The sequence below is a fragment of the Pantherophis guttatus genome, chromosome 6 (genome assembly GCF_059756535.1).
Source record: "Pantherophis guttatus breed Tessera chromosome 6, ASM5975653v1, whole genome shotgun sequence".
NCBI classification, from domain to species: Eukaryota; Metazoa; Chordata; class Lepidosauria; order Squamata; family Colubridae; genus Pantherophis; species Pantherophis guttatus.
The window spans coordinates 47,587,431-47,610,732 of NC_142068.1; the positions used below are offsets into that span (position 1 = coordinate 47,587,431).

Genomic DNA, 23,302 nt, shown 5'->3' on the forward strand with positions numbered 1-23,302 from the left:
AATGACAAGTCCAATGCAGCTGTTGAGTTTTCTCTGTACCTGACCAGGCCAAATTTTTGAGAAGAACTATACAGTTGACTGGGTGATGCAACATACAGCGTAAGGATCTGGGAACGCCTTTCTGACCTTGGATTTCTAAAGCATGAAATTTAATTATCCTGGTCTTACCATGCATGACTTAAAGTTATGGCCCATTAAATTATGTAGTCAGCACACTTGACTCCATTACTCCTCAAGGGTGTCATCTCATTTGGTTTGGCTTTGTGCCATAAGACTAAAGAAAGGAAGTTTCCTGAATTGCCCCAGCCAAGTTCAGCTCTTCCTGCTTGGTTGCCATGAGGTTAGCCTACATTTCACGGACTCGTCAACACAAAATTCTTGGTAGAGTTCCTGCACAAATGTATGAAAAGATATGGAATGCAATAGATTTCTATTTGCATGTAGTTGACTTAAATTGTGTAATGTTTATGAACATGGCAAATATTGAACAATCATTCTAAGAATTTCTTTATTGGATTCTAATTCATGGTTTATGCAATGCATAGGATTCTAATCAGCCATCACTAGGTGGGCTGGGAATTTCAAGAAAATAATTTAAAATTATCTTTAAAAAATTATTCTTGCACATGGTTGTTTTCTTTAAATTCCTAGGTGGAAATGTTTATTTATTTAGAGAATTTATATGGTCTCCCAACTCACTTTCAATGATTCTGGGCAGCTTACAAAAATAAAGTTATTTTATGTTAAATGCCTTTGCTAATTTCATTGTACATATTTGAAAATAATTAAAATATAATTATAAATGATATTGAATTGGGAGATTATTTTTTTTTACTTTTACAATCCCTTCCTGAAAGCTATTCCTAGTGCTACAATAATGTAATCAGAACAGACTTCTACCCACTTTTAACAGGGTATTGTGTGAATATTCCCAGAATCTGATGCTGTCCAAAAGCAGAGTTAATAATCAGCTCCAATTGCCATATAGAAACATTTTGTACTATTGCAGTTTATTTACTTATTTTTTATTTATTTTATTTATTTGATTTGATTTGTATACTGCCCTTCTCCAGCAGGATTCAGGGCGGTGAACAGCCGAGATAAAACAGAGCATACAAAATTTAAAAAACAGTTTAAAAGGTAATTAAATAATTTTGGCCCACAATTTAAAACAACCCAATTAAAACCAATTTCAAATTAAAGCGAAACGGATGGGATCATGAGTTAGTTGGTTAGTTGCCTCTAACCCTAACCCTCATACTTGCACTCCAATGAATGCAGGCAAGAAGACCTTCATGCTTACAAGTCTGCTACAGAAATGAAAGTCAAAATGGTCATTTTTATTTCTTATTTAAATATTTCTTATATCACTTCTCAGTGAAATCTTATGGCAGTACATAGTTGGTATATGAATATAAATAGTTCTTAACTAGAGATGTTTTAACCAAAAATAGTCACTTAAAGTAGAACATGTAAGAAGCTGGAACAACAGACAGTGATAGGTATGTGTCTATCAGATTGTCTATGTAGTATTCCAAACTATTACCACTTTATAATGCCTTGGTAAGGCCACACTTGGAATACTGCATCCAGTTTTGGTCGCCACAATGTAAAAAAGATGTTGAGACTCTAGAACATGGGTCAGCAACCTACGGCTCCGGAGCCGCATGCGGCTTTTTGGGCCCTCTGCTGTGGCTCCCTGTCAGGTGATCCCATCATTGGCTGGCCCCGCCCCTCATCCTTCCCTCCCAGTCACTCCTCGCCTGGCCTGAGAAATAAGGGCGCCGGCGGGGGATGGAGAAGCGGCCAGGGCAGAGACAGAGAGATACAGAGAGAGAGGGGAGAGAGAGAGGGACATAGAGAGAGAGACAGAGAGAGATACACAGAGAGATACACAGAGAGAGAGACAGAGAGAGATACAGAGAGAGGAGAGAGAGGGAGACATAGATACAGAGAGAGGAGGGAGAGAGAGTGACATAGGGAGATACAGAGAGAGAGGGAGCGGGGGAGAGAGAGAGGTCAAAAGGATTTTGTGGTTCCCGGTGTTTTTTAACAGCTGGTTCTCTGCCCTAATGACCGGCTGGATAGGCGTGGCTGGGGGGGTGTCATGTGACCAGTGGAAATGAGTGACATCGAATTGGCCACGCCCACCCAGATTTTGTGGCTCCTGGTGTTTTCTTTTCTGTGGGAAACAGGTCCAAATGGCTCTTTGAATATTTAAGGTTGCAGATCCCTGCTCTAGAAAGAGTGCAGCGAAGAGAAGCAAAGATGATTAGGGGACTGGAAGCTAAAACATGTGAAGAACAGCTGCAGGAACTTGGTATGCCTAGTTTAATGAAAAGAAGGACTAGGGGAGACATGATAGCAGTGTTCCAATATCTCAGGGGCTGCCACAAAAAAGAGGGAGTCAAGCTATTCTCCAAAGCACCTGAGGGCAGGACAAGAAGCAATGGGTGGAAACTAACCAAGGAGAGAAGCAACTTAGGAGAAATTTCCTGACAGTTAGAACAATTAATCAGTGGAACAACTTGCCTCCAGAAGTTGAGAATACTCCCAACACTGGAAGTTTTTAAGAAGATGTTGGATAACCATTTGTCTGAAGTGATGTAGGGTTTTCTGCCTAAGCAGGTGGTTGGACTAGAAGACCTCCAAGGTCCCTTCCAACTTTGTTATTCTATTCTATTCTATTCTATTCTATTCTATTCTATTCTATTCTATTCTATTCTATTCTATTCTATTCTATTCTATTCTATTCTATTCTATTCTATTCCTGTTGCTAAAACACCATGAAATTATTGAAAATAATTGTATTGAAACAGGATGGCAAGGAAAGAGATGGAATTAGGTTGTTCAAGCCCATGGTGCTCTCATGTTACAGTCTGAGGAACTTATCTGAATGACTCTTGTCTCCAAATCAACATCAGTGTTAAACTGGGATTTCCAATAGGTAAAGCAGCTCTAAGGAAGTAGAATACTACTTCCTTTCATTTAGTGGCCTATTGTTTTCAGACAGCAGAATTGTGTCTGCACTCTTCCTGTCTACCATTGTGTCACCGGTTGCTAGGGAACTAGCTATAGTAACTTAAGGGAGATTTTACTAAATGCAGCAAAGTATTCTGTTGCATTTAATAAGCTTGCCTTGTGTAGGGTGGGGATGTAAAACTCAAAACACTTTTGTAGAGGTCGAGCCAAGGATTGCTTGTTATCTTGTTTGGAGTTTCAACTTTTACTTTGTCTTTTGAAGATAAATGTAGTATGTCTTTCAGTTGATACGACTTTGCTGAGGGGTAAAGCAGATTTGTCATTTATGATCTATAAGGAAGTAGTAATCAGATGAACCCTGTTGTTGAACGAGCTGCTGTAATTGTTCTTAATCTCTCCTTCACTCACCCAATGCCCTCTAAGTTGTGTTAAATTTGAGCTCACAGCATACCTGTCAGCACTTACTAGCAGTAAATTGGGGTGGTAAGAGTTGCAATCCAACATATCTAGAGGATTCCATGTGTGGAAAGGCTGTTACGGTCTAACTGAAACGTTATACTAAGCATTTACATTGCCCCATTTTTGAAATCTTGCAATTTGCCACAGGAATAGGCAGATAAATAAATATAAGTTTCTGATCCAATTGTTTCTAATTATAATTAGCTCTCCCATGGGAGTTAACAGTTCTAAAATGAAATTTGTGTATATGAGTAGTATGCTTATGAGACACGGTTTGTCATACACCTGATTAATTACAATGATAAGAAATGTAAACTTATTTTTTGCAATATGTGCTTTATCAAGACCCACATGTCAAAGTTTTACATTGTAAAATATTTTTTATTTTTAATAACACATTTATGTTACGGAAGAAATCTTCTTTTTTTTTTTTAATTTAAGGAGTAGGAATCTGGAAGAAATTTAAAGTATGTAAGAGGAGAGTGTACCATTCTGTTGGGTAAGCTGTAAAATACAAGGACAATCTTAAATAGTAATTTTTTGTGTGTTCCCTTCATTTGTTTGATGTATGGTCATCTCCCTTTATAAGAGGCAACTATCACTATCTTATAGCAAATTGTTCATATTGAAACAAAAAAAAAAGGGATGTCATAGACTTAAAAATGAACAGTTTTATGTGGCTGTGTAAATGAGAGCAGATATTATCTACGTGTGTGACTAGGGAATTAAAAGGTGAAGTAAGTTTTGTTACTCTGAATTAGAGTTGATCCTGGATTCAGATTTCTTAAAAAGGTCCTGCTAAACTAAAAATGTCAGGATGGAAAACGAATACCTAAATAATGAATCAATGGTTTTCTTTTGTCTTTGATTTGTTGGTAAATTTTCCAGGGCTTCTAATTCATCACTAAGATACTCACCACTTTATATAAATGGAACTGGATGAGTCATTTGGCTTGATTTATGTCAGGGGACATAAGAAGAAAAATCCTATCTCAGCATAATATTGGAACTGATCCTCTCAGGTCTCTGACTCCTTTTTAGTTTTTTTTTTTTATTGAAAAGTTTTATAAGAAATACAAACAATTTTCTCCCCCACCCCCACCCTTTCCCCTTCCCCACATAATAGAAATTGTACATTTTCTTATACATAAGAAATCCTACATATACATGTTTCCCTTGAAGAAAGCATTAAAATAAGACATTTTAATTACATTCAGAGTTGCTCTTCTTCTCTTTCTCCCCTCATTCCACAACAAACCTTCTTCTTCTCCTTTCTTTCCTTTCCCTCCCTCCCTCTTCTCTCCTACTTTCTCCTGCCTCCTCTCCCACCTCATCCTACTTCCTTTTTAGTTTTTTGAATCAGTGACATATAGATCGTGCTTTCATATCAGTGGGTTAATGACAGACAGGAGAGCTTCACTTTTCAAGACGGCATCTCTTCCAAATTCACTTCTCTGAATGGTTGTAATTGATTGCAATGGCCCAGCATTAGAAATTTTGGCTAATATTTTATTTTAATTTAAAATATTTTTATTTTGCCCACCCTGAACTCATATCATTGACACATACACTGAACTTTCAATGATTGCACTAAAACAGAAAATTAATTTCAATAAGTAACATTTAAAAAAAAAAGCATAGTAGCAAAACAACTTTTTGCTCTATGACAGAAATTTTTGCATTCTTTCTGGAAAGAAATGAGACAAAAGATGTTTAGGACATTATATTGCTGAACAATTTGTGGCATTGATATTAAGTTTGATTCTACTTACTGTTATGGTATATAAGGATATGTCAAATACTGATCAATATCAAATACTTTTCATTCCATTTAGTTTACGAAATATTCTATGGGCTATTTTAAAAAAATAAAGATTTTTAATACTAGACACTAGATTTCCTATAAACTGCAAAATTCTCCACTGAACCTCTTATTCAAAATTAGTGAATAAGTCTCAGAATTGTTATAATTGTTTGCTAGATCTGAGCAAAAGATTTACCCAGTTTTGAAATCTATCTTCATCTAGAAACATTGGAATATTTACTGTATTTTTTGGAGTATAAAAGGGTGAAAATTTGGGTGCGTTTTATACACCGAATGTAGCTCTACCCATCCACCAGCCCCCACCCTTTGGCCTCTGCCTCCCAGCAATTTTTTCTTGTTTTCCTCACCAAAAAAGGTAGGTGCGTTTTATAATCCGGAGCATCTTATATTCCAAAAATTACGGTATATTGTACTTTAGCTGCACTCAAAATCAAAGATGATTGTACTTGTACAATGGCAATCCAGTGTGATTGCCATTGGTATCTATAAATATTCCTGTTAGTGATTATTCAACAGAAGGCATAGCAAATACGGTATTACTTTGTATAATATGCATAAAATACATATTAAATTTGCTCCTTCATTCATTTAAGGGACAGGGAATTTTCATCATATCTATCTTCAGATGTTTGTATCCAATGCCTCCTCAGTGCCAAACCCGAAAGCAGATATGTAGAGGTTCAGATGTCAGCACTGGGAGAAACAGAAAGGATTTAATTTGTTTCTGAAAAAAATAAATAGGCTCATTGCACTTGGTTTTGCTTGTGCAAGGATGGTCAGTAGAACAGCCTTCAGCCAAAGCGCTTCTGTTCTATTAACTCTATTGGATGAATCACATCAGTAGTGATATTCAAAATTCAGGGGATCTCAGTTACTGGTAAGTTAAATATCAAGAGCCTTCCCACCCCCCGCTCCCAGGTCTATTATAGCTTTCTCCCACCTAGTTTCTAGGTGTTTAGACTACAACTCTTATCCTCATCAGCCGCCATGGATGGTTATGTGCTTACTGGGAATTATGGAGCTATAAACACTGGGAATTATAGAGCTACAGTGTATAACTATGGAAGGAGTTATAGTTCCTTCCAGAAAAGGAACCAGGTTGGGAAAAAATAATCTCTGATATTCAGCAGTTAATAGTACAGATGTTGAAAACTGATAGATATGCATATGCTTTACATTGGTGCCTCCCAAATTTGTTACCCTATTTTAAATCTTTCATTTTCTATTTAATAGCTTTGATCATGAATTCTGTGAATGTTGTTGGTCCTACTCCAACATATCAGTGTTTCAATTCAGGGAAAGAACTGAGAAGTCTGCCAAATGTGGGATGTCCCCATTCCTTAATGAGGATGAGCTGAGAGGAATGCAAAAAGTCTCAGCTTTTGACTTGTGCTGACAGGAAAGTGAATAGAATTAGGCCAGAAACTGATAGCATTTGCACCCTATCCAGCTCACATTTCTAAATGGATGCTGAAAGATCCATCCCTGTCTGTTTGGATACACTGATATTATCCAAGTCATGCCTGAGCCTTTCACAGAGCTTAGTTTAGTTTTTCTTAATAAACTAGCAAAGTAGCTGAGCTTTTACAAACAGCTCTAGTTGTACTTTGTCTAGAGAGAATGCAGCTCTCTTTTAAAAGACTAAGGATTCTTCAATGAAACCTGTGATATCACTTTTGGGGAATCTTTTAAAGGATAGGTTAGGGAGAGGTAGCTAAATAGGCAAAAATGAATTATTTTCTCCTTAAAATGCATGGTTTTGCAAGCAGTTTTATTTGTTGTGTTGCAGCCCTCTATTGTTTTATCCCAACTTCTGTAGATAACAGGGCTCAAGGTACCTGAGACCTGCAGGAAACATCATGAAAACAAGGCAAGAGTTCCAATATTTTTGCTTAATGGATAGAAAAGATAGTGGCCTTCTTTCCACTTATATTGATTTACTCTTCTCTCTACTTGAGACAAGAATCAAGTACTTGATTATAAACCTCAATCGGCTATTTATGATAGCAATAATCCCTTCAGAACTGGCTTTCCTATTGCTCCTCTGCCTATTCTTACCACTCCACTTTCCTTCTTGAACTTTTGAATCCCTTATTGCATCATTGGTGGTGTAGTAAAAAAGTTAGGTAGATTTCCCCTCCAGAGAATGAATGGATAAGAAGGGGGGGGGGGGAATACACATGCTCGTTCTCTCTCTTGTTCTTGTTCTCGTTCTCTCTCCCTCTCCCTCCCCCTTCCTCCCTCCCTCCCTCCCCCCCCCCCTCTCTCTCTCACATACACACTATTTGGGGACTGGTAAATTAGGTTACCTTGTTTTCCATTTCCCCCACTTTTATTGAAATGGTAAATGTATATTTTTAAAAAGTTTTGATAATGAAAAATATGCTGTCACCTGAGATTTTCTTCCACAAAGGTCAAAAATGTGAATACTTTGTGTTATATTAAAATATTTTGCTGTCTCCTTTATCTCCAGTTCCTGAAGATTCTGTTAAAAATTACTAACATAGCTTGAGTAGGAAATAAAACTATTCTCCGTTGTAGTGGGAAGGGCATCCAGGAATGGGTTGTCCTCGTCTGTCAGCCAATTAGACTGAGTCTGTCTAAGCTGCAAGGACACGCCCTCTGCTAACGGTCCCAGCTTTTGACTCAGTCTTGGTCAAAGACAGATGTGGTTTTATTTAGCTAACCTATTCTTGGATCACTTTCTCATTACAATTAACATCTTGAATTACCATCTTCAATTGAACTGTCAACTGGCTCCTAGCCAAGGCTGGTGGAGCCGGGCTTTTCCAGCACGAAGGGCTTTAGCCCGACCCTGCTAAAGGCCGCGTAGTGGCGAGCCAGACAGAAAAACATTCCTGGCAGGGCAACGAGCAGCAGCATAGCTCAATGCTGCTGACTCTTGGGTTGTGCTGGACATCGACGGTTGGCGCTCCTCTCTTTCCAGATTGTAGCGGTTCCCTGCTAGCAGCCAAGGGAGCACCACTTACTAAGAGTGTTCCAGATTGTTGGACTGTGAGTGTTAATGCCGGACGGCTGTCCAATAGCTCAGCCTTAGCCTCCGGACTCGAAAGGCATCTGAGTTCCTGCCGGGATCCCGGGCAAACTCTGACTGAGTGCCAAGCTTTAGCCACGCTCGATAGCAGCTGGGCCGATTCGGATGAGTCTGCTTAGCCGGGAAATGGCTCAGGACACTGCTGCGGCTGCCATTAGCGTGGAGACCACCCTTAGTAGCGCAATTCTGGATCTGTTACTCCCTCAAGGTGGTGATTTGGCGGGGCTTTCTGGACAGAGGCCCGCAGGCAAGAGAGCTGTGGCAATTCTATCCCAGCACCGCAGAGCCTCCAAAAAGGCCTCTAAGGCCTCAGAGTTAGATGAGGAGCGGCGGCAGAAGGCTATCGATCAGGAGATCAAAAAAGCCATGAAGAGAGCTGACCATCTGAGGGAATCACCTCAGACAGTCCTGGATCAGGCAGTAAGTTCCCGCCTTTTTGCCTTGCAGCTGTTTGCGCTGCTGGAGGATTTTGACAGCCGCCCAGCCTTGCAATGGTTGCCAGATGTCGCTAGTGAACAGCCCTTGCCTAATCTGCCTAGCAATAGAGAGCCTTTGCTGAGCTTAGTTCCACAGGCTTCTCACACAAGTTCTGCCTGGCAACAGCCTGTCAGGCAAAAGACTATAGGCATAGGGCCACCTTTACTCCAACGGTCATAGGGCTGCGTCCAGATCAGATGCCTGCCAGCATGGGAGACCTAATTTCTGAGGCTATTCAGCAGGGAATAGCAGTTGGTTTACAGCAGAGCCACAGAGCTGCTTCCCTTCACTCTGACTATCCCTCATTCCTTCCTCCTAGTGACTCATACCTCAGGGAAGTTTTGGGCACCATATGATCCCTACTCCCCAGGCCCTTCACACTGTTCATCGGTGTCTGAAGAAGAGACAGGCAGGGACCTGAACTTGTCAGAGGATGAGGGCTTGCAGGACTGTTCAAATCAGCCTTGTTTAAGTCTTTGCTTTTTAAAGCAAAAAAAGTCCACCAACATGGCATCCACTCCACCATCTTTGGATCCTGTACCAGGACCCTCTGACTCTGCAGGCTCCTTGTTTTCTGAGCCCACCAATGAGGTGGAAGTGCCATCTCCCTGCCTATTTTTAGATGTTGTACAACAGTGGACCGCACCAATGGCTGGGCCTAACCCAGGTTCGCTGGACAAAAGATTATACAACATCGACCCTGAGCTCTCAAAGGCGCTTATGGTACCTACAGTGGATGTACCAGTGGCCACACTAACTGTGCAGGCCATAATACCAGAGGCCCTAGAGGAGGCTCTTCACCCTGAGGACAGGAAGGCGGAACAATCTTTGAGGAAAACATACTAGGCGGCTGCCTGGCCCGTCAAGGCCTCCATGGCGGCTTCGTTCTTTAATAGACCTTCTCTCCTCTGGCTAAAGCAGCTACAGGATCGGATCCCAGTGGGAGACACCAGAGCCCATCAGGACTTGAACAAATTGCAGGCGGCTCTGGGATTCTCTGCAGATGCGACGCTGAATGCCGCAAGGTTTGCGTCAAAGGCCATCGCCTCAAATGTTACTTTCAGGCAACCCCTGTGGCTCCGTCAATGGCAGGCGGATACCAAACACAAGTGGAGGCTGGCCTCCGCCCCATTCTCAAGAGAGCAGCTTTTTGGTGATTCACTTGATCCGATCCTGGTGGAGGCACAGGATAAACATAAGATCCTCCCATCTCTATCCCGGCGGGCGGAGTCCCCCCCCCCCGTCCTCTTATTTCCGATGGCAAGCATTTCAGGGCGTCAGATATCAGGTTTGGGCCACCGCGCCCATGACGCCCATTCTTTCAAAGACAGGAACAATCCCAGGATAGGGCAGAAGTTTCCTTCTAAACAGCCCTTTCGAGGAGGAGAAAGCCATCTTTCAAACACCAGAAGTAGCCGCACCACCAATCCTCCCGTTGGTGGATGCCTGGCCTATTTTGCCAGGTTTTGGAAGGGTAAAACCACTGATGTATGGGTCTTGGAGATGGTCTAGTCGGGCCTCTCATTAGAGTTCCTCTCTACACCCCCGAGATATTTCATTCGCTGCCCTGTTTCAGGGCTCAAGGCGAAGCGAGCCCTCATGGAAACCGGTATTCAACATTTGCTGGATATCCATGCGATTCAGCCAGTTCCATAGGACCAGCAGAGCTTGGGATTTTATTCTATCCTCTTTGTAATCCCCAAGCCCTCGGGGGGCGGGGCACAGAGCAATTCTAGACCTAAAACAATTGAACCACCTTATCATCTACAAGCGGTTCAAGATGCAGTCTCTTCAGTCCATTTTGGACGGCGTTAGGGAGGGCGACTTCCTCACTTCTACTGATCTTACAGAAGCTTATCTTCATGTCCCCATTTTACCGGGACATAGGCAGTACTTTAGGTTTTATTACTATAAGGCATTGCCATTCGGCCTATCAACAGCACCCAGAGCATTTATGAAAGTGTTGGCTGCCTTAGCAGCACACCTCCAGGCTCTTCCTGTGCGTGTCCAGTGCTATCTGGATGATATCCTGATCCAGTCCACCTCTTTCCCCTGAGCGTGTGAGGATCTCAAACGCACCATACAGGTGCTTCAGGATCACGGGTTTTTGATAAACTCCACCAAGAGCCATTTCACACCAACTAACAGGTTGCTGCATTTAGAAGGAGAAATAGATACTTTAGCATGCAAGATACATCTCTCCCAGGAGCATCAGGCAAATATTAAGGAATTGGCAGGTAGAGTCAGCAAGGACTGTACAGTACCCCTGGCCACCCTCTCGCAGCTCCTGGGCAAGATGGTCTCCTGCATTTCTATCGTGCCCTAGGCACGCCTTCATGCCAGGTCGCTCCAGTGGTTTCTTCTCCCTTACCAGAGGGCAGGCAGGAGCAATTCCCATTTCAGAGTCAGGGTACCACCAGAAGTGATATGCTCCCTGCGTTCGTGGGCCTCCCTGTCAATTAATAGGGGTAGTCGCTTCAAGGAACCTGAAAGACTAGCACTTATAACAGATGCCAGCCTCTTTGGTTGGGGGGCAGACCTCCAGGGTAGGATGGCCCAAGGACAGTGGTCATAGGCAGACCTGGGCCACAATATTAACTGCTGAAACTTAGGGCCATTTATCTAGCCCTGCGTTCCAGAACAGGGAACGTGTGTCGGGCAGACATATTCTAATTCTGACCGACAATGTGGCCACTAAGGCACACATTAACAAGCAAGGGGGAACGCATTCTAGGGCTCTTATGAGAGAGACAGAAAGGCTGTGCCTATGGGCTAAGAAATGTCATTTGTCCCTGCGGGCGGAGCATATTTGGGGGGCCATGAATGTGCAAGCAGTTTGGCTTAGCAGGGCCACTGTCGATCATGCAGAGTGGTGCCTGCATCCAACTTTGTTTCAGGAGCTGATGGACTGCTTTGGACGGATGGACAGATGGACGTTGACTTCTTTGCCACTCCAGACAACGCCCAGCTGAAAAGGTTTTTTGCGAGGTTTGCTGTTCTGGGTGCAGAAGGGGTCAATGCGCTTCACAGCCCTTGACCTGTGTTCCTGATTGCCTTTCCCCTTCTTCCTCTCATCCCGAAGGTAGTAAGGAAGATTTTGGTGGAACGAGCAGAAGGTCTTGCTTCTGGCTCCGCACTGGCCACGGCGATCATGATTTGCCGATTTAGTCGCCCTCTCGGTGGCCAGTCCTTGGAGGATACCACCGGATAGAGTCTCCCTCAGCCAGGGGCATTGGTCCACCCGGACCCACAGTGGCTCCAGTTGACCGCCTGGCATTTGAGCGGAGGTCTCTGAGCCATGACAATTATTCCTCCAAGGTGATAGACATCATACAAGCCTCCAGGAGGCCTTCCATGAACAGAATTTATGATGCCACCTAGAAGGCATTTTGCTCCTGGTGCTCCTAGTCACACTTGGACCCAACATCGGTATCCGTGCCCCAGATACTGGAATTTCTTCAGGCAGGGCTGGATAAGGGTCTTTCGCCCAACACAATCCATTGCCAGGTAGCAGCCTGTCATCGGTCCTTTCTTGCAGGGGGCTGGACTCCCTTGCTCAACACCCAACTGTACGCAAGTTCATCAGGAGCGCAACGAACCTACGGCCTCTAGTGGTTCACCGATACCCTACATGGGACCTCACTAAGGTACTGCAGGTGCTGACCAAGGCCCCATTTGAACCACTGAGAGGGGCCACATTGCGTTTCCTGACCTGCAACGTGGCATTCCTGATGGCATAACATCAGTCAGGCGGATATCGGAGTTGGGGGCGCTTTCCGTCCGACAGGACCTCTGTGTGTTCCACACCGACAGGGTGGTTTTACGTTTGGACCCTTCTTTTGTTCTGAAAGTAAACTCATGGTTCTACAGGGCCCAGGAACTTACCTTACCTAATTTCTGCCCCAACCCAGTGCATGCACTGGAATGGAAATGGCACACGCTAGACGCGAGGAGGGCACTCCAGATTTATATCAAAAGAACTTCCTTTTTCAGAAACATGGAGTTGCTTTTTGTGTCATTCCAGCCAGCTTCTTTAGGAGCCAAAGTCATTCCATCGACCTTGGACTGCTAGATTAGGATGTGTATCTCCAAATCATACGAGATACAGATCATTCCACTGCCCAAGAGTATAACGGCACTCTCCACAAGGAGTGTGGCCACAAGTGCAGTGTGGGCAATGCAGGCCTCTCTGGAAGAGGTCTGCTGAGCGGCTATCTGGTCCTCCCTGTCCCTTTTCATCAATCACTATAAACTAGACAGCTATGCCTCGGCGGAGGAGGCTTTTGGGAGGCGGGTCCTCCAGAGGGTGCATGCAGATGAGGGGACCTCAGGCCAGGCGGCGACCCACCCGTAAGGACAAGACTGCTTTGGTATGTCCCATTCCTGGGTGCTGTTCCTACTACAATGGAAAAGAGGCGTTGGTCTTACCTGATACGCTTCTTCTCGTTGAGTGGGAACAGCATCCAGCCCCACCCTAGTGACCGGCTGGTCGTCGGTCCAACATAGCAAACATCAGAGATATCCACGTCGAGTCTGTCCCTTCATCTTTGCCAAAAGCTGGGACCGTTAGCAGAAGGCGTGTCCTTGCAGCTTTGACAGACTCAGTCTAATTGGCTGACAGACAAGCCATTCCTGGATGCTGTTCCCACTCAATGAGAAGAAGCGTATCAGGTAAGACTAACACCTCTTTTGCATAACGTTTTGAAGAAACAGATTATTTTAAAGTTAAATATTTAAAATAGCTTTTCCAAACGTGTTGTTCATCAGAGGTGTTAGAATATAAGTTACATCATCTCCACTTAGCCTCGACAGCTGTTCAGAAAGGCTGACTATGGAGTTTTATTTTAGGAGATTTATCCTATATTTCTTATCCCCAGAAAAGAATGAATCTTCTAGTATTCTGTTACATTTAAATGCAGTCTATTATTTATAAATTATATAGATATTTATAATTATCTTTGATGCTGATTCTCTGCAGTTTATATAAATTGAAATAGTTAGAATTAAGTAACATGCTGACTATTTTAATTACACGATAGCCCTGGTTTGTATTATTTTTAAATGCAAATTTTTCCATTTAAGATTTATCACCAGCATTTGAGAAAGGGCAGCATACAAATAAGATAACTAAATAATCTATTACTGCTTAAAACTCCCTAGTAGTGCAGATAATGATATCCTACTGCAGAACCCAGCTTGAATGGTGTCAGTTGAATTTCATTAGTTGGAGGAGGTAGCCAGAAAAGAGAGAATGAAATGAAATACATAAATATTTATTTATTTAAAATAATTAATTTTCGAACAGTTTAGTATAGTCAAAAGAGCACATGATAAATCTATACTATGGAAGTTTAGGGGATCTAGCTCTTCTTGAAGAGGTGACATCTCTAGGGGACCAAGTTCTCAATTCTCAGGAGGCAGAAGGGGTTGCAAATTTTGTAGATAAATCATTAGTGATATTTAAGTATTTATAAAAATTATATGACCACCCAACTCACTCATGGTGACTCTGGGTAGCAAAACACAGTAACTGCCCCAATCTCTCCCCCGCTCCCAGTAACAATCAAAACCTTTGGAGTCCAAAGCTGACCCCCCCCCCCCCCCACGGTTCAGCTTTTTCTCTAATCTTATCTTTCACAAGATTTTCCCTAGCCAGATTTCACATATATACCAATCAGACCACAATGAATGAATATGATACTTACACTACACATGCACGTGCTTGTTGCAGACAAATATCAAATGAGAAGTTCATTTCTCCATAGATGTCTAGAGTTATGTTACTTATGAGACACATCCTTGTACAGATTCAATATGTCAAAATGCATTATTTTAAGCAGCAATAGATTATTTAGTTATCTTATTTGTATGCTGCCTGTTCCCAAATGCTGGTGATGAAACTTAAATGGAAAAATTTGCATTTAAAATAATACAAACCAGAACTATTGTGTAATTAAAACAGTGTTAATCCTCTACTACTTCTTAGGATAAATTTTACGGTGTGGCATTGATTTTTTCATGTATAGCATCAGCATATTTGAGCTATGTATCCGTCTGTGTTTCTAAACTTTTTCTAGCTTAATATTTATTGCCAGCTAGGTGAGATACCATTTTATCTAGTGAGTAATGACAATAGGTTGATGAGAATTCTTCCCCAGTGTAAAGTAAGGATTTAGTGCTGGGCTTGAACTAGGATGACTTGAATCTGCTGTGACAAGAATCTGCCTGGGTGGCCTTGGGCATGTCAGTGTCTTTCAGCCTAGTCATCTTCATAACAATGAAAAAATAAAACAACTTCATTTCCATTGAAGTAGGGCAGAGAAGTAACCTGCAGTTACCTGGGTGATGAGTGGTCAAAGGTAGACAGTTCATACAACAGTTGAAATTGCCTTACTCATATAAAAATAAGTTTCATATCTGGGTAATATTATCTGAAATCAAAGTGCATTCTATTTGTATATAGAAGCTGCTTATTGAAGCAAAGGGAAGAAATTCTACAAGACTGGTTTATCTGGCTCTTCATTATCATAGAAATCTCATTTGTTTGAAATTACAGTAACGTTCTTTGTGACATTCAACAAGGAGGCTTAGTTATCTGAAGACCTGTTTGGCTAAAGTGTTTTTATAAGTCCAATGTCTGCTGAATCACTGGGGAATCTTTTTCTTTCGTTGCCTCTTTTCCTTCTACCAAATGACCCAGGGAAACTGCTTTTTAAGTAGAAAGGGCCTTATCTGAAGTTAGCGCATAATAAGTGGGCAAAGTAGTATCAAGAATTTTAGGTGATGTAAAATGCTATCAATTATTTATGTTTATATTGAAGTTTCCTAAACTGTGCTATAGTTTAGACACCTGAAGTAAAAACTCTCTTGTTTACACAATAGTTTATAGCATTTCAGAAATAATTTCCTTAGAATTGGAAGAACTTTGAAGGTGAAAAATAAGATCATAATAATAGCAAGAATAAAATAAATACAAAGGAAATTACCTAAGGATGATTTTGCATAGTTAAGTATTTATTATTTTTAATTTCTTGTTATCATAGCTGTAGAATTTATACAGTCTCTAATATGTATAGAACAGCTAGTCTTCACTTCAACTTGAAAAAATTATTTTGGGTGGAAATTCTGTTTTTAATCTCTTAAAGTTTAAGAAACAAAGATATAGTTTGGTAAGATGGCTCATAGCAAAGATTTGAACAAGTAAGGATGTAAAAGTCCATCTAAGAACAAGAAGCGTCCCAATATAATCTTTTCCTGATTAGCAAAATATTCATGGGGGGTGGGGTTGAGGGAGTGAGAAGGAAGGAGGGAGGGAGGGTGGGTTTTTTTCCACTCCTGGCACATACCTGTTGCTTACAAAACAAAAAATAAATTATTTGAATAAGGTCTTATGTAACACAATTAATGGATTTACCTTTTTTGAGGCACATGTCTTTAGTCTTTAATAACGTCTGCATGGCGTTCAAGAATTTGAAAAAAAATCAGGAGTTCAAGCGAAGCAGCATTCACCCAGTGTGTGGCCCCAACCTTCCTCCTTTTTCTAGGTTGAGGGTCAGGTGATTTCCAACTCAACTTTTTGGTCTCTGTTTTTGATGATATGTTATTTTCTCAAGGTGGTCCTTAGCAGTCCTCCTGTTCTTAATTGTTTTCACTTCATTATTTCTCTCTTTTTTCTTTTTAAAATTCTAATTATTTATACAAGTAGAACCTCTAGTCACGAACGCTTCTGACCACGACCAGATCGGGTTCCGACCAAAAAAATTCAAAAATTCCACACCACTTTTTTTGTAAGCGTTAAATTTTCAAAATTAGGTTCGGATCACAACCAAATCAGTTTGCGACCAAAATTATGAAACGAATTATGGTTGTGATCAGAGGTTCTACTGTATTTTGTAAGGTCACCTAGAGTTGCAACTGCAGTTGACATGGCCTATAAGTTGATTGATTAAACAAATAAGAGTCACATTTGTAATATGTACCGTTCTAGTTCATAGTATATTACCATAGGAGCAGTGCTGGTGAGTGGAAGAACAAATTGTTTATCATTTTTTTCTTTTTCTAATTAACTGAACACTTTTCAGATTAGCTACTGAAATACAAATCTAGGCTTGCCACTGTAACTTTTTACAGAAAGAACAGTGGAACACCAACATTCCTTGTAATTGTTATATACCTTTTCAATTTTTTCCCCTCTCCCTTAAAGCATCTTAACAGCCTTTCTTCTGCTTGTTCCTTCTCTTGCAGAAGATGCTGGTGAAGCAGCAGGACCGTCTGGAAGAGCGTGAACAAGACATTGAGGAGCAGCTGTACAAGCTGGAATCTGACAAGCGCCTGGTTGAAGTAATTCTAATTTACTTTAAAGCTACAGCCAAGAAGAATTCTGATCATCTAGCAAGAAAGTGTTCTTGATAGGGGAATTTCCAGTGAAGGTTTAGTCTTTGGAATCCCTACAAAATAAATGGCATAGTCGTATATTATTGTTCCTCCATGCATGGAATAATTAGAGAATTCCCACCAAAGACATCATTAACTACAGCTCTCTAATGTTAATTATATCATTTCAGTATGTCTTATTATGATATGCGTGAACATTGGAAACCATTAATCTATAGGTATTTTTCATACTTTAGGCTTAGACCCTTTTTCTTAGGGCCCTGTCTTCCAGTGCAGCTTCCTCTCTCAGGGCATGAATAATCTACTGAATATGAGATATAAAATAATTTTATTTTACTTCAGCCTCATACTTCAGCTGATAGTTAGATAGGGAAATTGTCTTTCTAGCATATTTGCCTGGTGTAGTAGAGGAGGTGGGGCTAAGGGGGTGCATTGATGTATCACAATGTGTCTGTGAAAAACCTCTATTCATTGCTGGAATGCAGTGTTTGCCATCTTGAGCTAGGATTAATTTGGCCTGATCTTGATCAAGGACAAAAGCAAAAATTATTTTCTTGTAGATGATGCTTCACAGCTGCTGTGTGCCATTTGCTAAGATGTGCACCCTCACCACTTTGTTGAATTCACATCTTGAAGTAACTTTATTCTTTTAACATTTATATAGGCCAATAGAGCAAAGCAAATGAACCTGTGTAAAAAATGAGAGTGAAAATTGCCTAGAATAAATTTTCTGAATGCAGCATTACCACCACTATCCATTATGGGTGATGTAGTAAGTAAATAAGAGAGGACATTGACTCTGGGCACTCTTCTTTCTCTGTACCAATAGGAGAAGGTAAGCCAGCTGAAGGATGAGGTGCGCCTACAGTATGAGAAGATGCATCAGATACTTGATGAGGACCTGCGCAAAACAATGGAGATCCTTGACAAGGCCCAAGCCAAATTCTGCAATGAGAATGCTGCCCAGGTGCTGCATTTGAGCGAACGCATGCAGGAGGCCAAGAAACTGCTAAGCTCTGTTCAGGTCATGTATGACAAGACAGAAGACATCAACTTCATGAAGGTGAAAAGTGGGATGTGTTTGGAGAAGGAGAGGTCTGGGTTGAGCGCTTAGAATAAACGAACGATTCAGAGCTTTTAAAGAGTCTGTTCAAGCCAGTACTGGGTGCATCAAGCTCACAGTTGTAACTTAATTTCCAATCTTTGTCTCCCATTCTGGCAGTAGAAATTTCTTTCTCCCCTCTCTTCATTATAGCCTTTTCAGCTCGCATAGGCCATCTCCCATCTCTTTGCATTTGTTTTTCTCAAGTTACCCTGATGAATCCTCCCATATTTACCCGGCAAAACTATATTACTTTAGATTTGATTAATTTTCTGTAGTTTTACTGACTTATTTGTTTTATTGTTTATGGCTTCTCTCTCTCTAATAATTTTGAAGCTTCTGCAGCAACACACAAAGATATTGTGCAGAGAGAGAATAAAAGAATAGATGTTCCTCTAGAAAAGAGTATTCAATTATTATTCCATTTCCCTGTTTGATGCTGTCATTGTTTCTGCATGTTTAAATGCTACTTTATCCACAAAGGATGAGAATGTCCCAAAAAGGTTTATAGAAGTAATAAGGGAAATAGAATAGAGATGGATTTAGATGGATATTTCAAATAACATTAGTTTAAAATAGGTTAGGGATTCTGTTGACTGTTTTTGAAAACAGTTGCACATCTGATGTCTGAAGTCTAGAAGTTCCAGCTATGGCAAATTCTGGGAGTTTTAGCACCATGTCTCAAAGGATATCAGGTTGAGGAAGGATTAAGGCAAAGATAACAATATTATTACCCACCATAAAAGAAATTGTAACTGAAATAAAATAAAACTATTATAATTTTGGTCAAGTGGCCCAAGGACAGAATCCAGTCAACATCTTTTAGGCTTATGTATTTGGATTCGAGATTCAAATGTTTTAACTGGCTTATTTAGGATTGTGGATTGGGGTTGGAGATGCCTAGTCAATCCTCCTATTGGTTATAGCCTTCTTAGGTCATATAGTAAAAAAGATTACTTCCGACCTGACTTAATATAAGGTTCCACTCAGCATTCTTGTCTAAAACTCTTTTCATGTACCCCAAATGGCCTAATACTCAGTTTAGGAAGTTTCTTCAACTCATGAATATTAATGCCTCTATTAAAAAGAGGCTTGCTTGTAAATCTCAATAATTGATTGGCAAGGTATTTACATTCTACTAGAATATCTCATTAAGTGGGTTGATACATTATATTGCAGTTAATTGTGCTTCAGCAAGAGTCCCAAACCAGACTACTAGAAGAATGGCAGAGTGAATTAAAAAAAATAATGTGCTAGAATGTGACATTATTCTCAGTATTATTAATGTTCAGTAGATGCACAAAGCCAAGGAAGTGTAAGGAAATGACAGCAATAGTGGTAATCTTATCCTCTAAAATCCTGAGTCTACCTGCCATATACTACAGCTAAAATAATAAAAACTAGAATCATTATAGAGCAATAGATAAAGTTATTGAGTTTTCACCTAACTCAAAATATTTGCTTAGTAACTTCTGCTATTTGTTTCAGAGATAAGATTATTTGTAAAATTAATTAAATTTGTAAGATTAATTAAGAAAGCTCTCTTATTTTCACTGTTGTGGTTCAGGAAACCATAGCAAATCTATCTAAAACCAAGAAGCTTTGTGTAAACTAGTAGTATTTTTTGCAATTAATCTAAGATATATTGTACACCACTAATGGAACTTGAATAGCTGATTCCATACTGATCCCATATATTTCAATTACAACAGAGAAATGAAAGAGTATTGGTAGAAGCATAATGTAATAGTAGGAAAATAGTACTTCAGATAATATATAGTAATATAGTACTTCAGAATGCTCTACATATATTCTCATGAACTTTACAACGCTGAAAAGCAATCCAGATTATCTTTTATGAGAAGAAAACAATTGCCATCTACCTTGATAGTATTCATAATGATTATGATTCCACTAGATTACAGTTTCAGCCAGAAGCCATTCTTGTTAACTGAAAAACTTTGGAAAATGCAGAGAATGAATCTGATAATATGCAAAACATACGACTCTATGAGCCGTGATCATCAGGTAGTTTGATTATAGAGTATTTATAGGTTGTTGGAGATGAATTTAATAAATTTATATAATCAGTGGGAACACCGTAGATATCTGCAGAATTGGGGAAACTGTAGTTTATGTGCCATCAGAGGTCTATATGATTGACAACTACTAATTTTATTTCTTTATTCTTTTCTAGAATACAAAGTCGGTGAAGATCTTGATGGATAGGTAAGAAATCTATTGGCGGCAATTTGGGATTGCATAATAGAGGGTGGTTTGAAATGCAGGAAATCCAGATAACCATCTGAGTTGGCTGTAAAGATAACATTAACAAAGCTGATTTCTTTCCTCAGCTGCCATTATTATAATCATGGGTTATTGTTGCACTGTAATGGAACTCTCTGATGTGTAGTTTACTCAGAGAGAGGGTTCAAGAAAATGACAACTATATTTCTCAAACATGAGAAATACAAGTTTTGCTTCTGCATTGATGGAGTTAAGTTATGGTTTGGGGGGATTTGTGCTTTAGTTTCTGCTATACACTTGTGTTACTTGTGTTACAAATCAGAGCAAAAAAAAAAGATGCTTTGAATTATGCCCTATATCTGAAAAACCAAAGAATCCCCATAAATAAACTGTTCTCTGTTAGTAGTGACAGAAACATGTAAGAAAAAATATTAATTTAAATGGTGTTTGGCAGTTGAGAACACCGTTTTCTTAAAAAGACATGGGAAATCTTAAATTTATAGAATTGTTTTACAAGAAGAAAGAAGGATATATGGAGGAAAGGAAGTTCTTCTTAGGGATATAGGGAAAAAAGTTTGCCAGAATCCACTGGGAGAGAAAATTTTGAACAATTGATTCCGCAGAGATGGATAGGCTCACAAAAGAGCTCCAAGATAAAGAGAACACTGACTTTTATTTAGTTTGGCAAAAATGGTACACATGGTTAGAAAGAAGGATAGGGCCAACAACATAGGACATTAGGAGAACATAACTCAAGAATTGCAGAAATAGATACATGAGATGAGCCGTAGGATTGTATAAATAAATGGTTAATATGTTTGTAGAAAGATACTGCTGAACTTCAATGAATATATCAAGGTATAAGCAAGTGAATTTGTAAATAGTATGATTAAGGAAAATTGGTTAAATGGACATTAATCACCGATGCGAAGGTTTTCTAGAAGTTAGTCGATTGACTCTTTGTTAATGTATAAGTGTTTACATGTATTTGTGGTTTATGTTTGTTTATGTTAATAAAACTTAAAAAAAAAAAAAAAGAATCAGATAGCCTAATAAGAGGTACTGTGGATATTTTTCCAGTGGCTTTTGTAAAAAAAAACATATGTTGTAATAGATTGTAATGCTCATTTTAAGGACTCAGAACTGCACAGGAGGCAGTCTGCCCCCTCCTAAGATTGGCCACCTCAATTCCAAGCTCTTCCTGAATGAGATTGCCAAGAAGGAAAAACAGTTGCGGAAGCTCCTGGAAGGTGAGTGATACTTCCCATGACATTTCATCATTTGTATACTCACTCCTGAATTTCCATTGGCATGAATCAGGGACAGAGTATCTTTTGGCTCCCTTTTTTTTTAAACAATTATTTTTATTTTATTTATTTATTAAATTTATATTGCCACCTATTCATCCATGGTAACTCAAGGCGGCTTACAGAATATAAAAACCACATTTAAAAACAGTAAAACTAATAAAAAAATCAAATAAATTAATAAAATCACCCCCCACCTCCCGCCCCAGCGACAGCCGATCACAGCCATTTAATGGGCTCCATCTTGCTCTGGATTCCCCAGGCCTGCTGGCAGAATCAGGTCTTCAGTGCCTTCCGGAAGAGAATTAGAGTGGGGGCCGTTCTAATCTCTGGGGGAATGATGTTCCGGAGGGAGGGAGCTGCCAATTTTCAAAATTGGAAACCACAGGAACCAGGGTAATGGGAATGTGACACATATGTGAGCAGGGCCTTTTTTTGGTTTGGGAGTGTTGTGGATTGAGTTTTATATCTCTTCCCCTAGGAATAAGCAAGAGACTGCACAACATATTCACAGATTTGCTTCTGTATTTCAGTGAAATAATCCCAGGAGAAGAATTTGGGTTCTACAGAATAGGGAGTTTAAATCAGCCAATGACTTAATAGCTGGCCATCAACACCCCAAACAACAATTAAAAAGTTACAGACAACCAGGTATCACATAGATACGCATAGAATAGCCCAAAGCACACTTTCTGCTAGAGAGAAGTTCCTTGAGTGTGGACTCCAGGATGAGTCCAAAAGCTCAGAAGACTAAACCTCTGGTCCTGGTGACCAACTCAGATTGGATCCCAATCTTAAATCTGTACATGGTTTTCCAACTATGTATTTTTAAGGGTGGTGGGGAAATAAAATTTTATTTTTTGTGTTATTTCTTTTAATTTGCCTTACATTCCTTACAGTGTGCTGCTTTTTTAATTGGCAATTTAATTTTAATTCAAAGGGGTTAGGGAGCTGTGGCATGGATGTGGCACAAAATAATATTCTTCCCACAATATTTTCACTTTATATTGTTAGTTCCAGATGTATTAAGATATATTTTAGAAAAAAAAGGCATTCTGCATTTTTGTACACAGTGGTCTTAATAGTCCGAGAAAAATAACTCAATCTGATGTCTTGGCTATTTTCTACTTAACCTCTAGAATAGGAATGGAAAATTTGTTTCCTTCCAAATGTTATTAGACTCCCAGCTCTCACAATTTACCATTTTGATTGAAACTGGTAATCCAAAAGCATTGGAAGGGCCATAGGATTTCTACTCTGTGCTATAGAGTATGGCCTTAATCTAGGAAAGAAGTTAAAGAAGTACAGTCTCTTTTATTTAAGATATTCTTCCAATTACTGCTATACTACTGATTCCCCTGAGTAATTCTGTAGCAACCAATATGATTTTATTATTATTTGTCAGGTACTAGGGAGTGAGGAGTGTAGATTATTATCCAAAACATTTGGAGACT

At 39.9% G+C, this 23,302-nt stretch overlaps 1 protein-coding gene across 4 annotated transcripts in view; it reads left to right on the forward strand.

Moving 5' to 3' along the window:
- Positions 1-23,302, forward strand: part of TRIM8 (tripartite motif containing 8) — a 62,084-nt gene that overhangs the window by 34,914 nt on the left and 3,868 nt on the right. For all 4 annotated transcript variants that reach the window (XM_034439971.3, XM_034439970.3, XM_034439969.2 and 1 more), the window contains 4 exons: positions 17,043-17,138; positions 18,022-18,255; positions 20,492-20,523; positions 21,676-21,791. In XM_034439971.3, the coding sequence (XP_034295862.1) occupies positions 17,043-17,138; positions 18,022-18,255; positions 20,492-20,523; positions 21,676-21,791 (478 nt within the window). The remainder of the gene's footprint in view (positions 1-17,042; positions 17,139-18,021; positions 18,256-20,491; positions 20,524-21,675; positions 21,792-23,302) is intronic.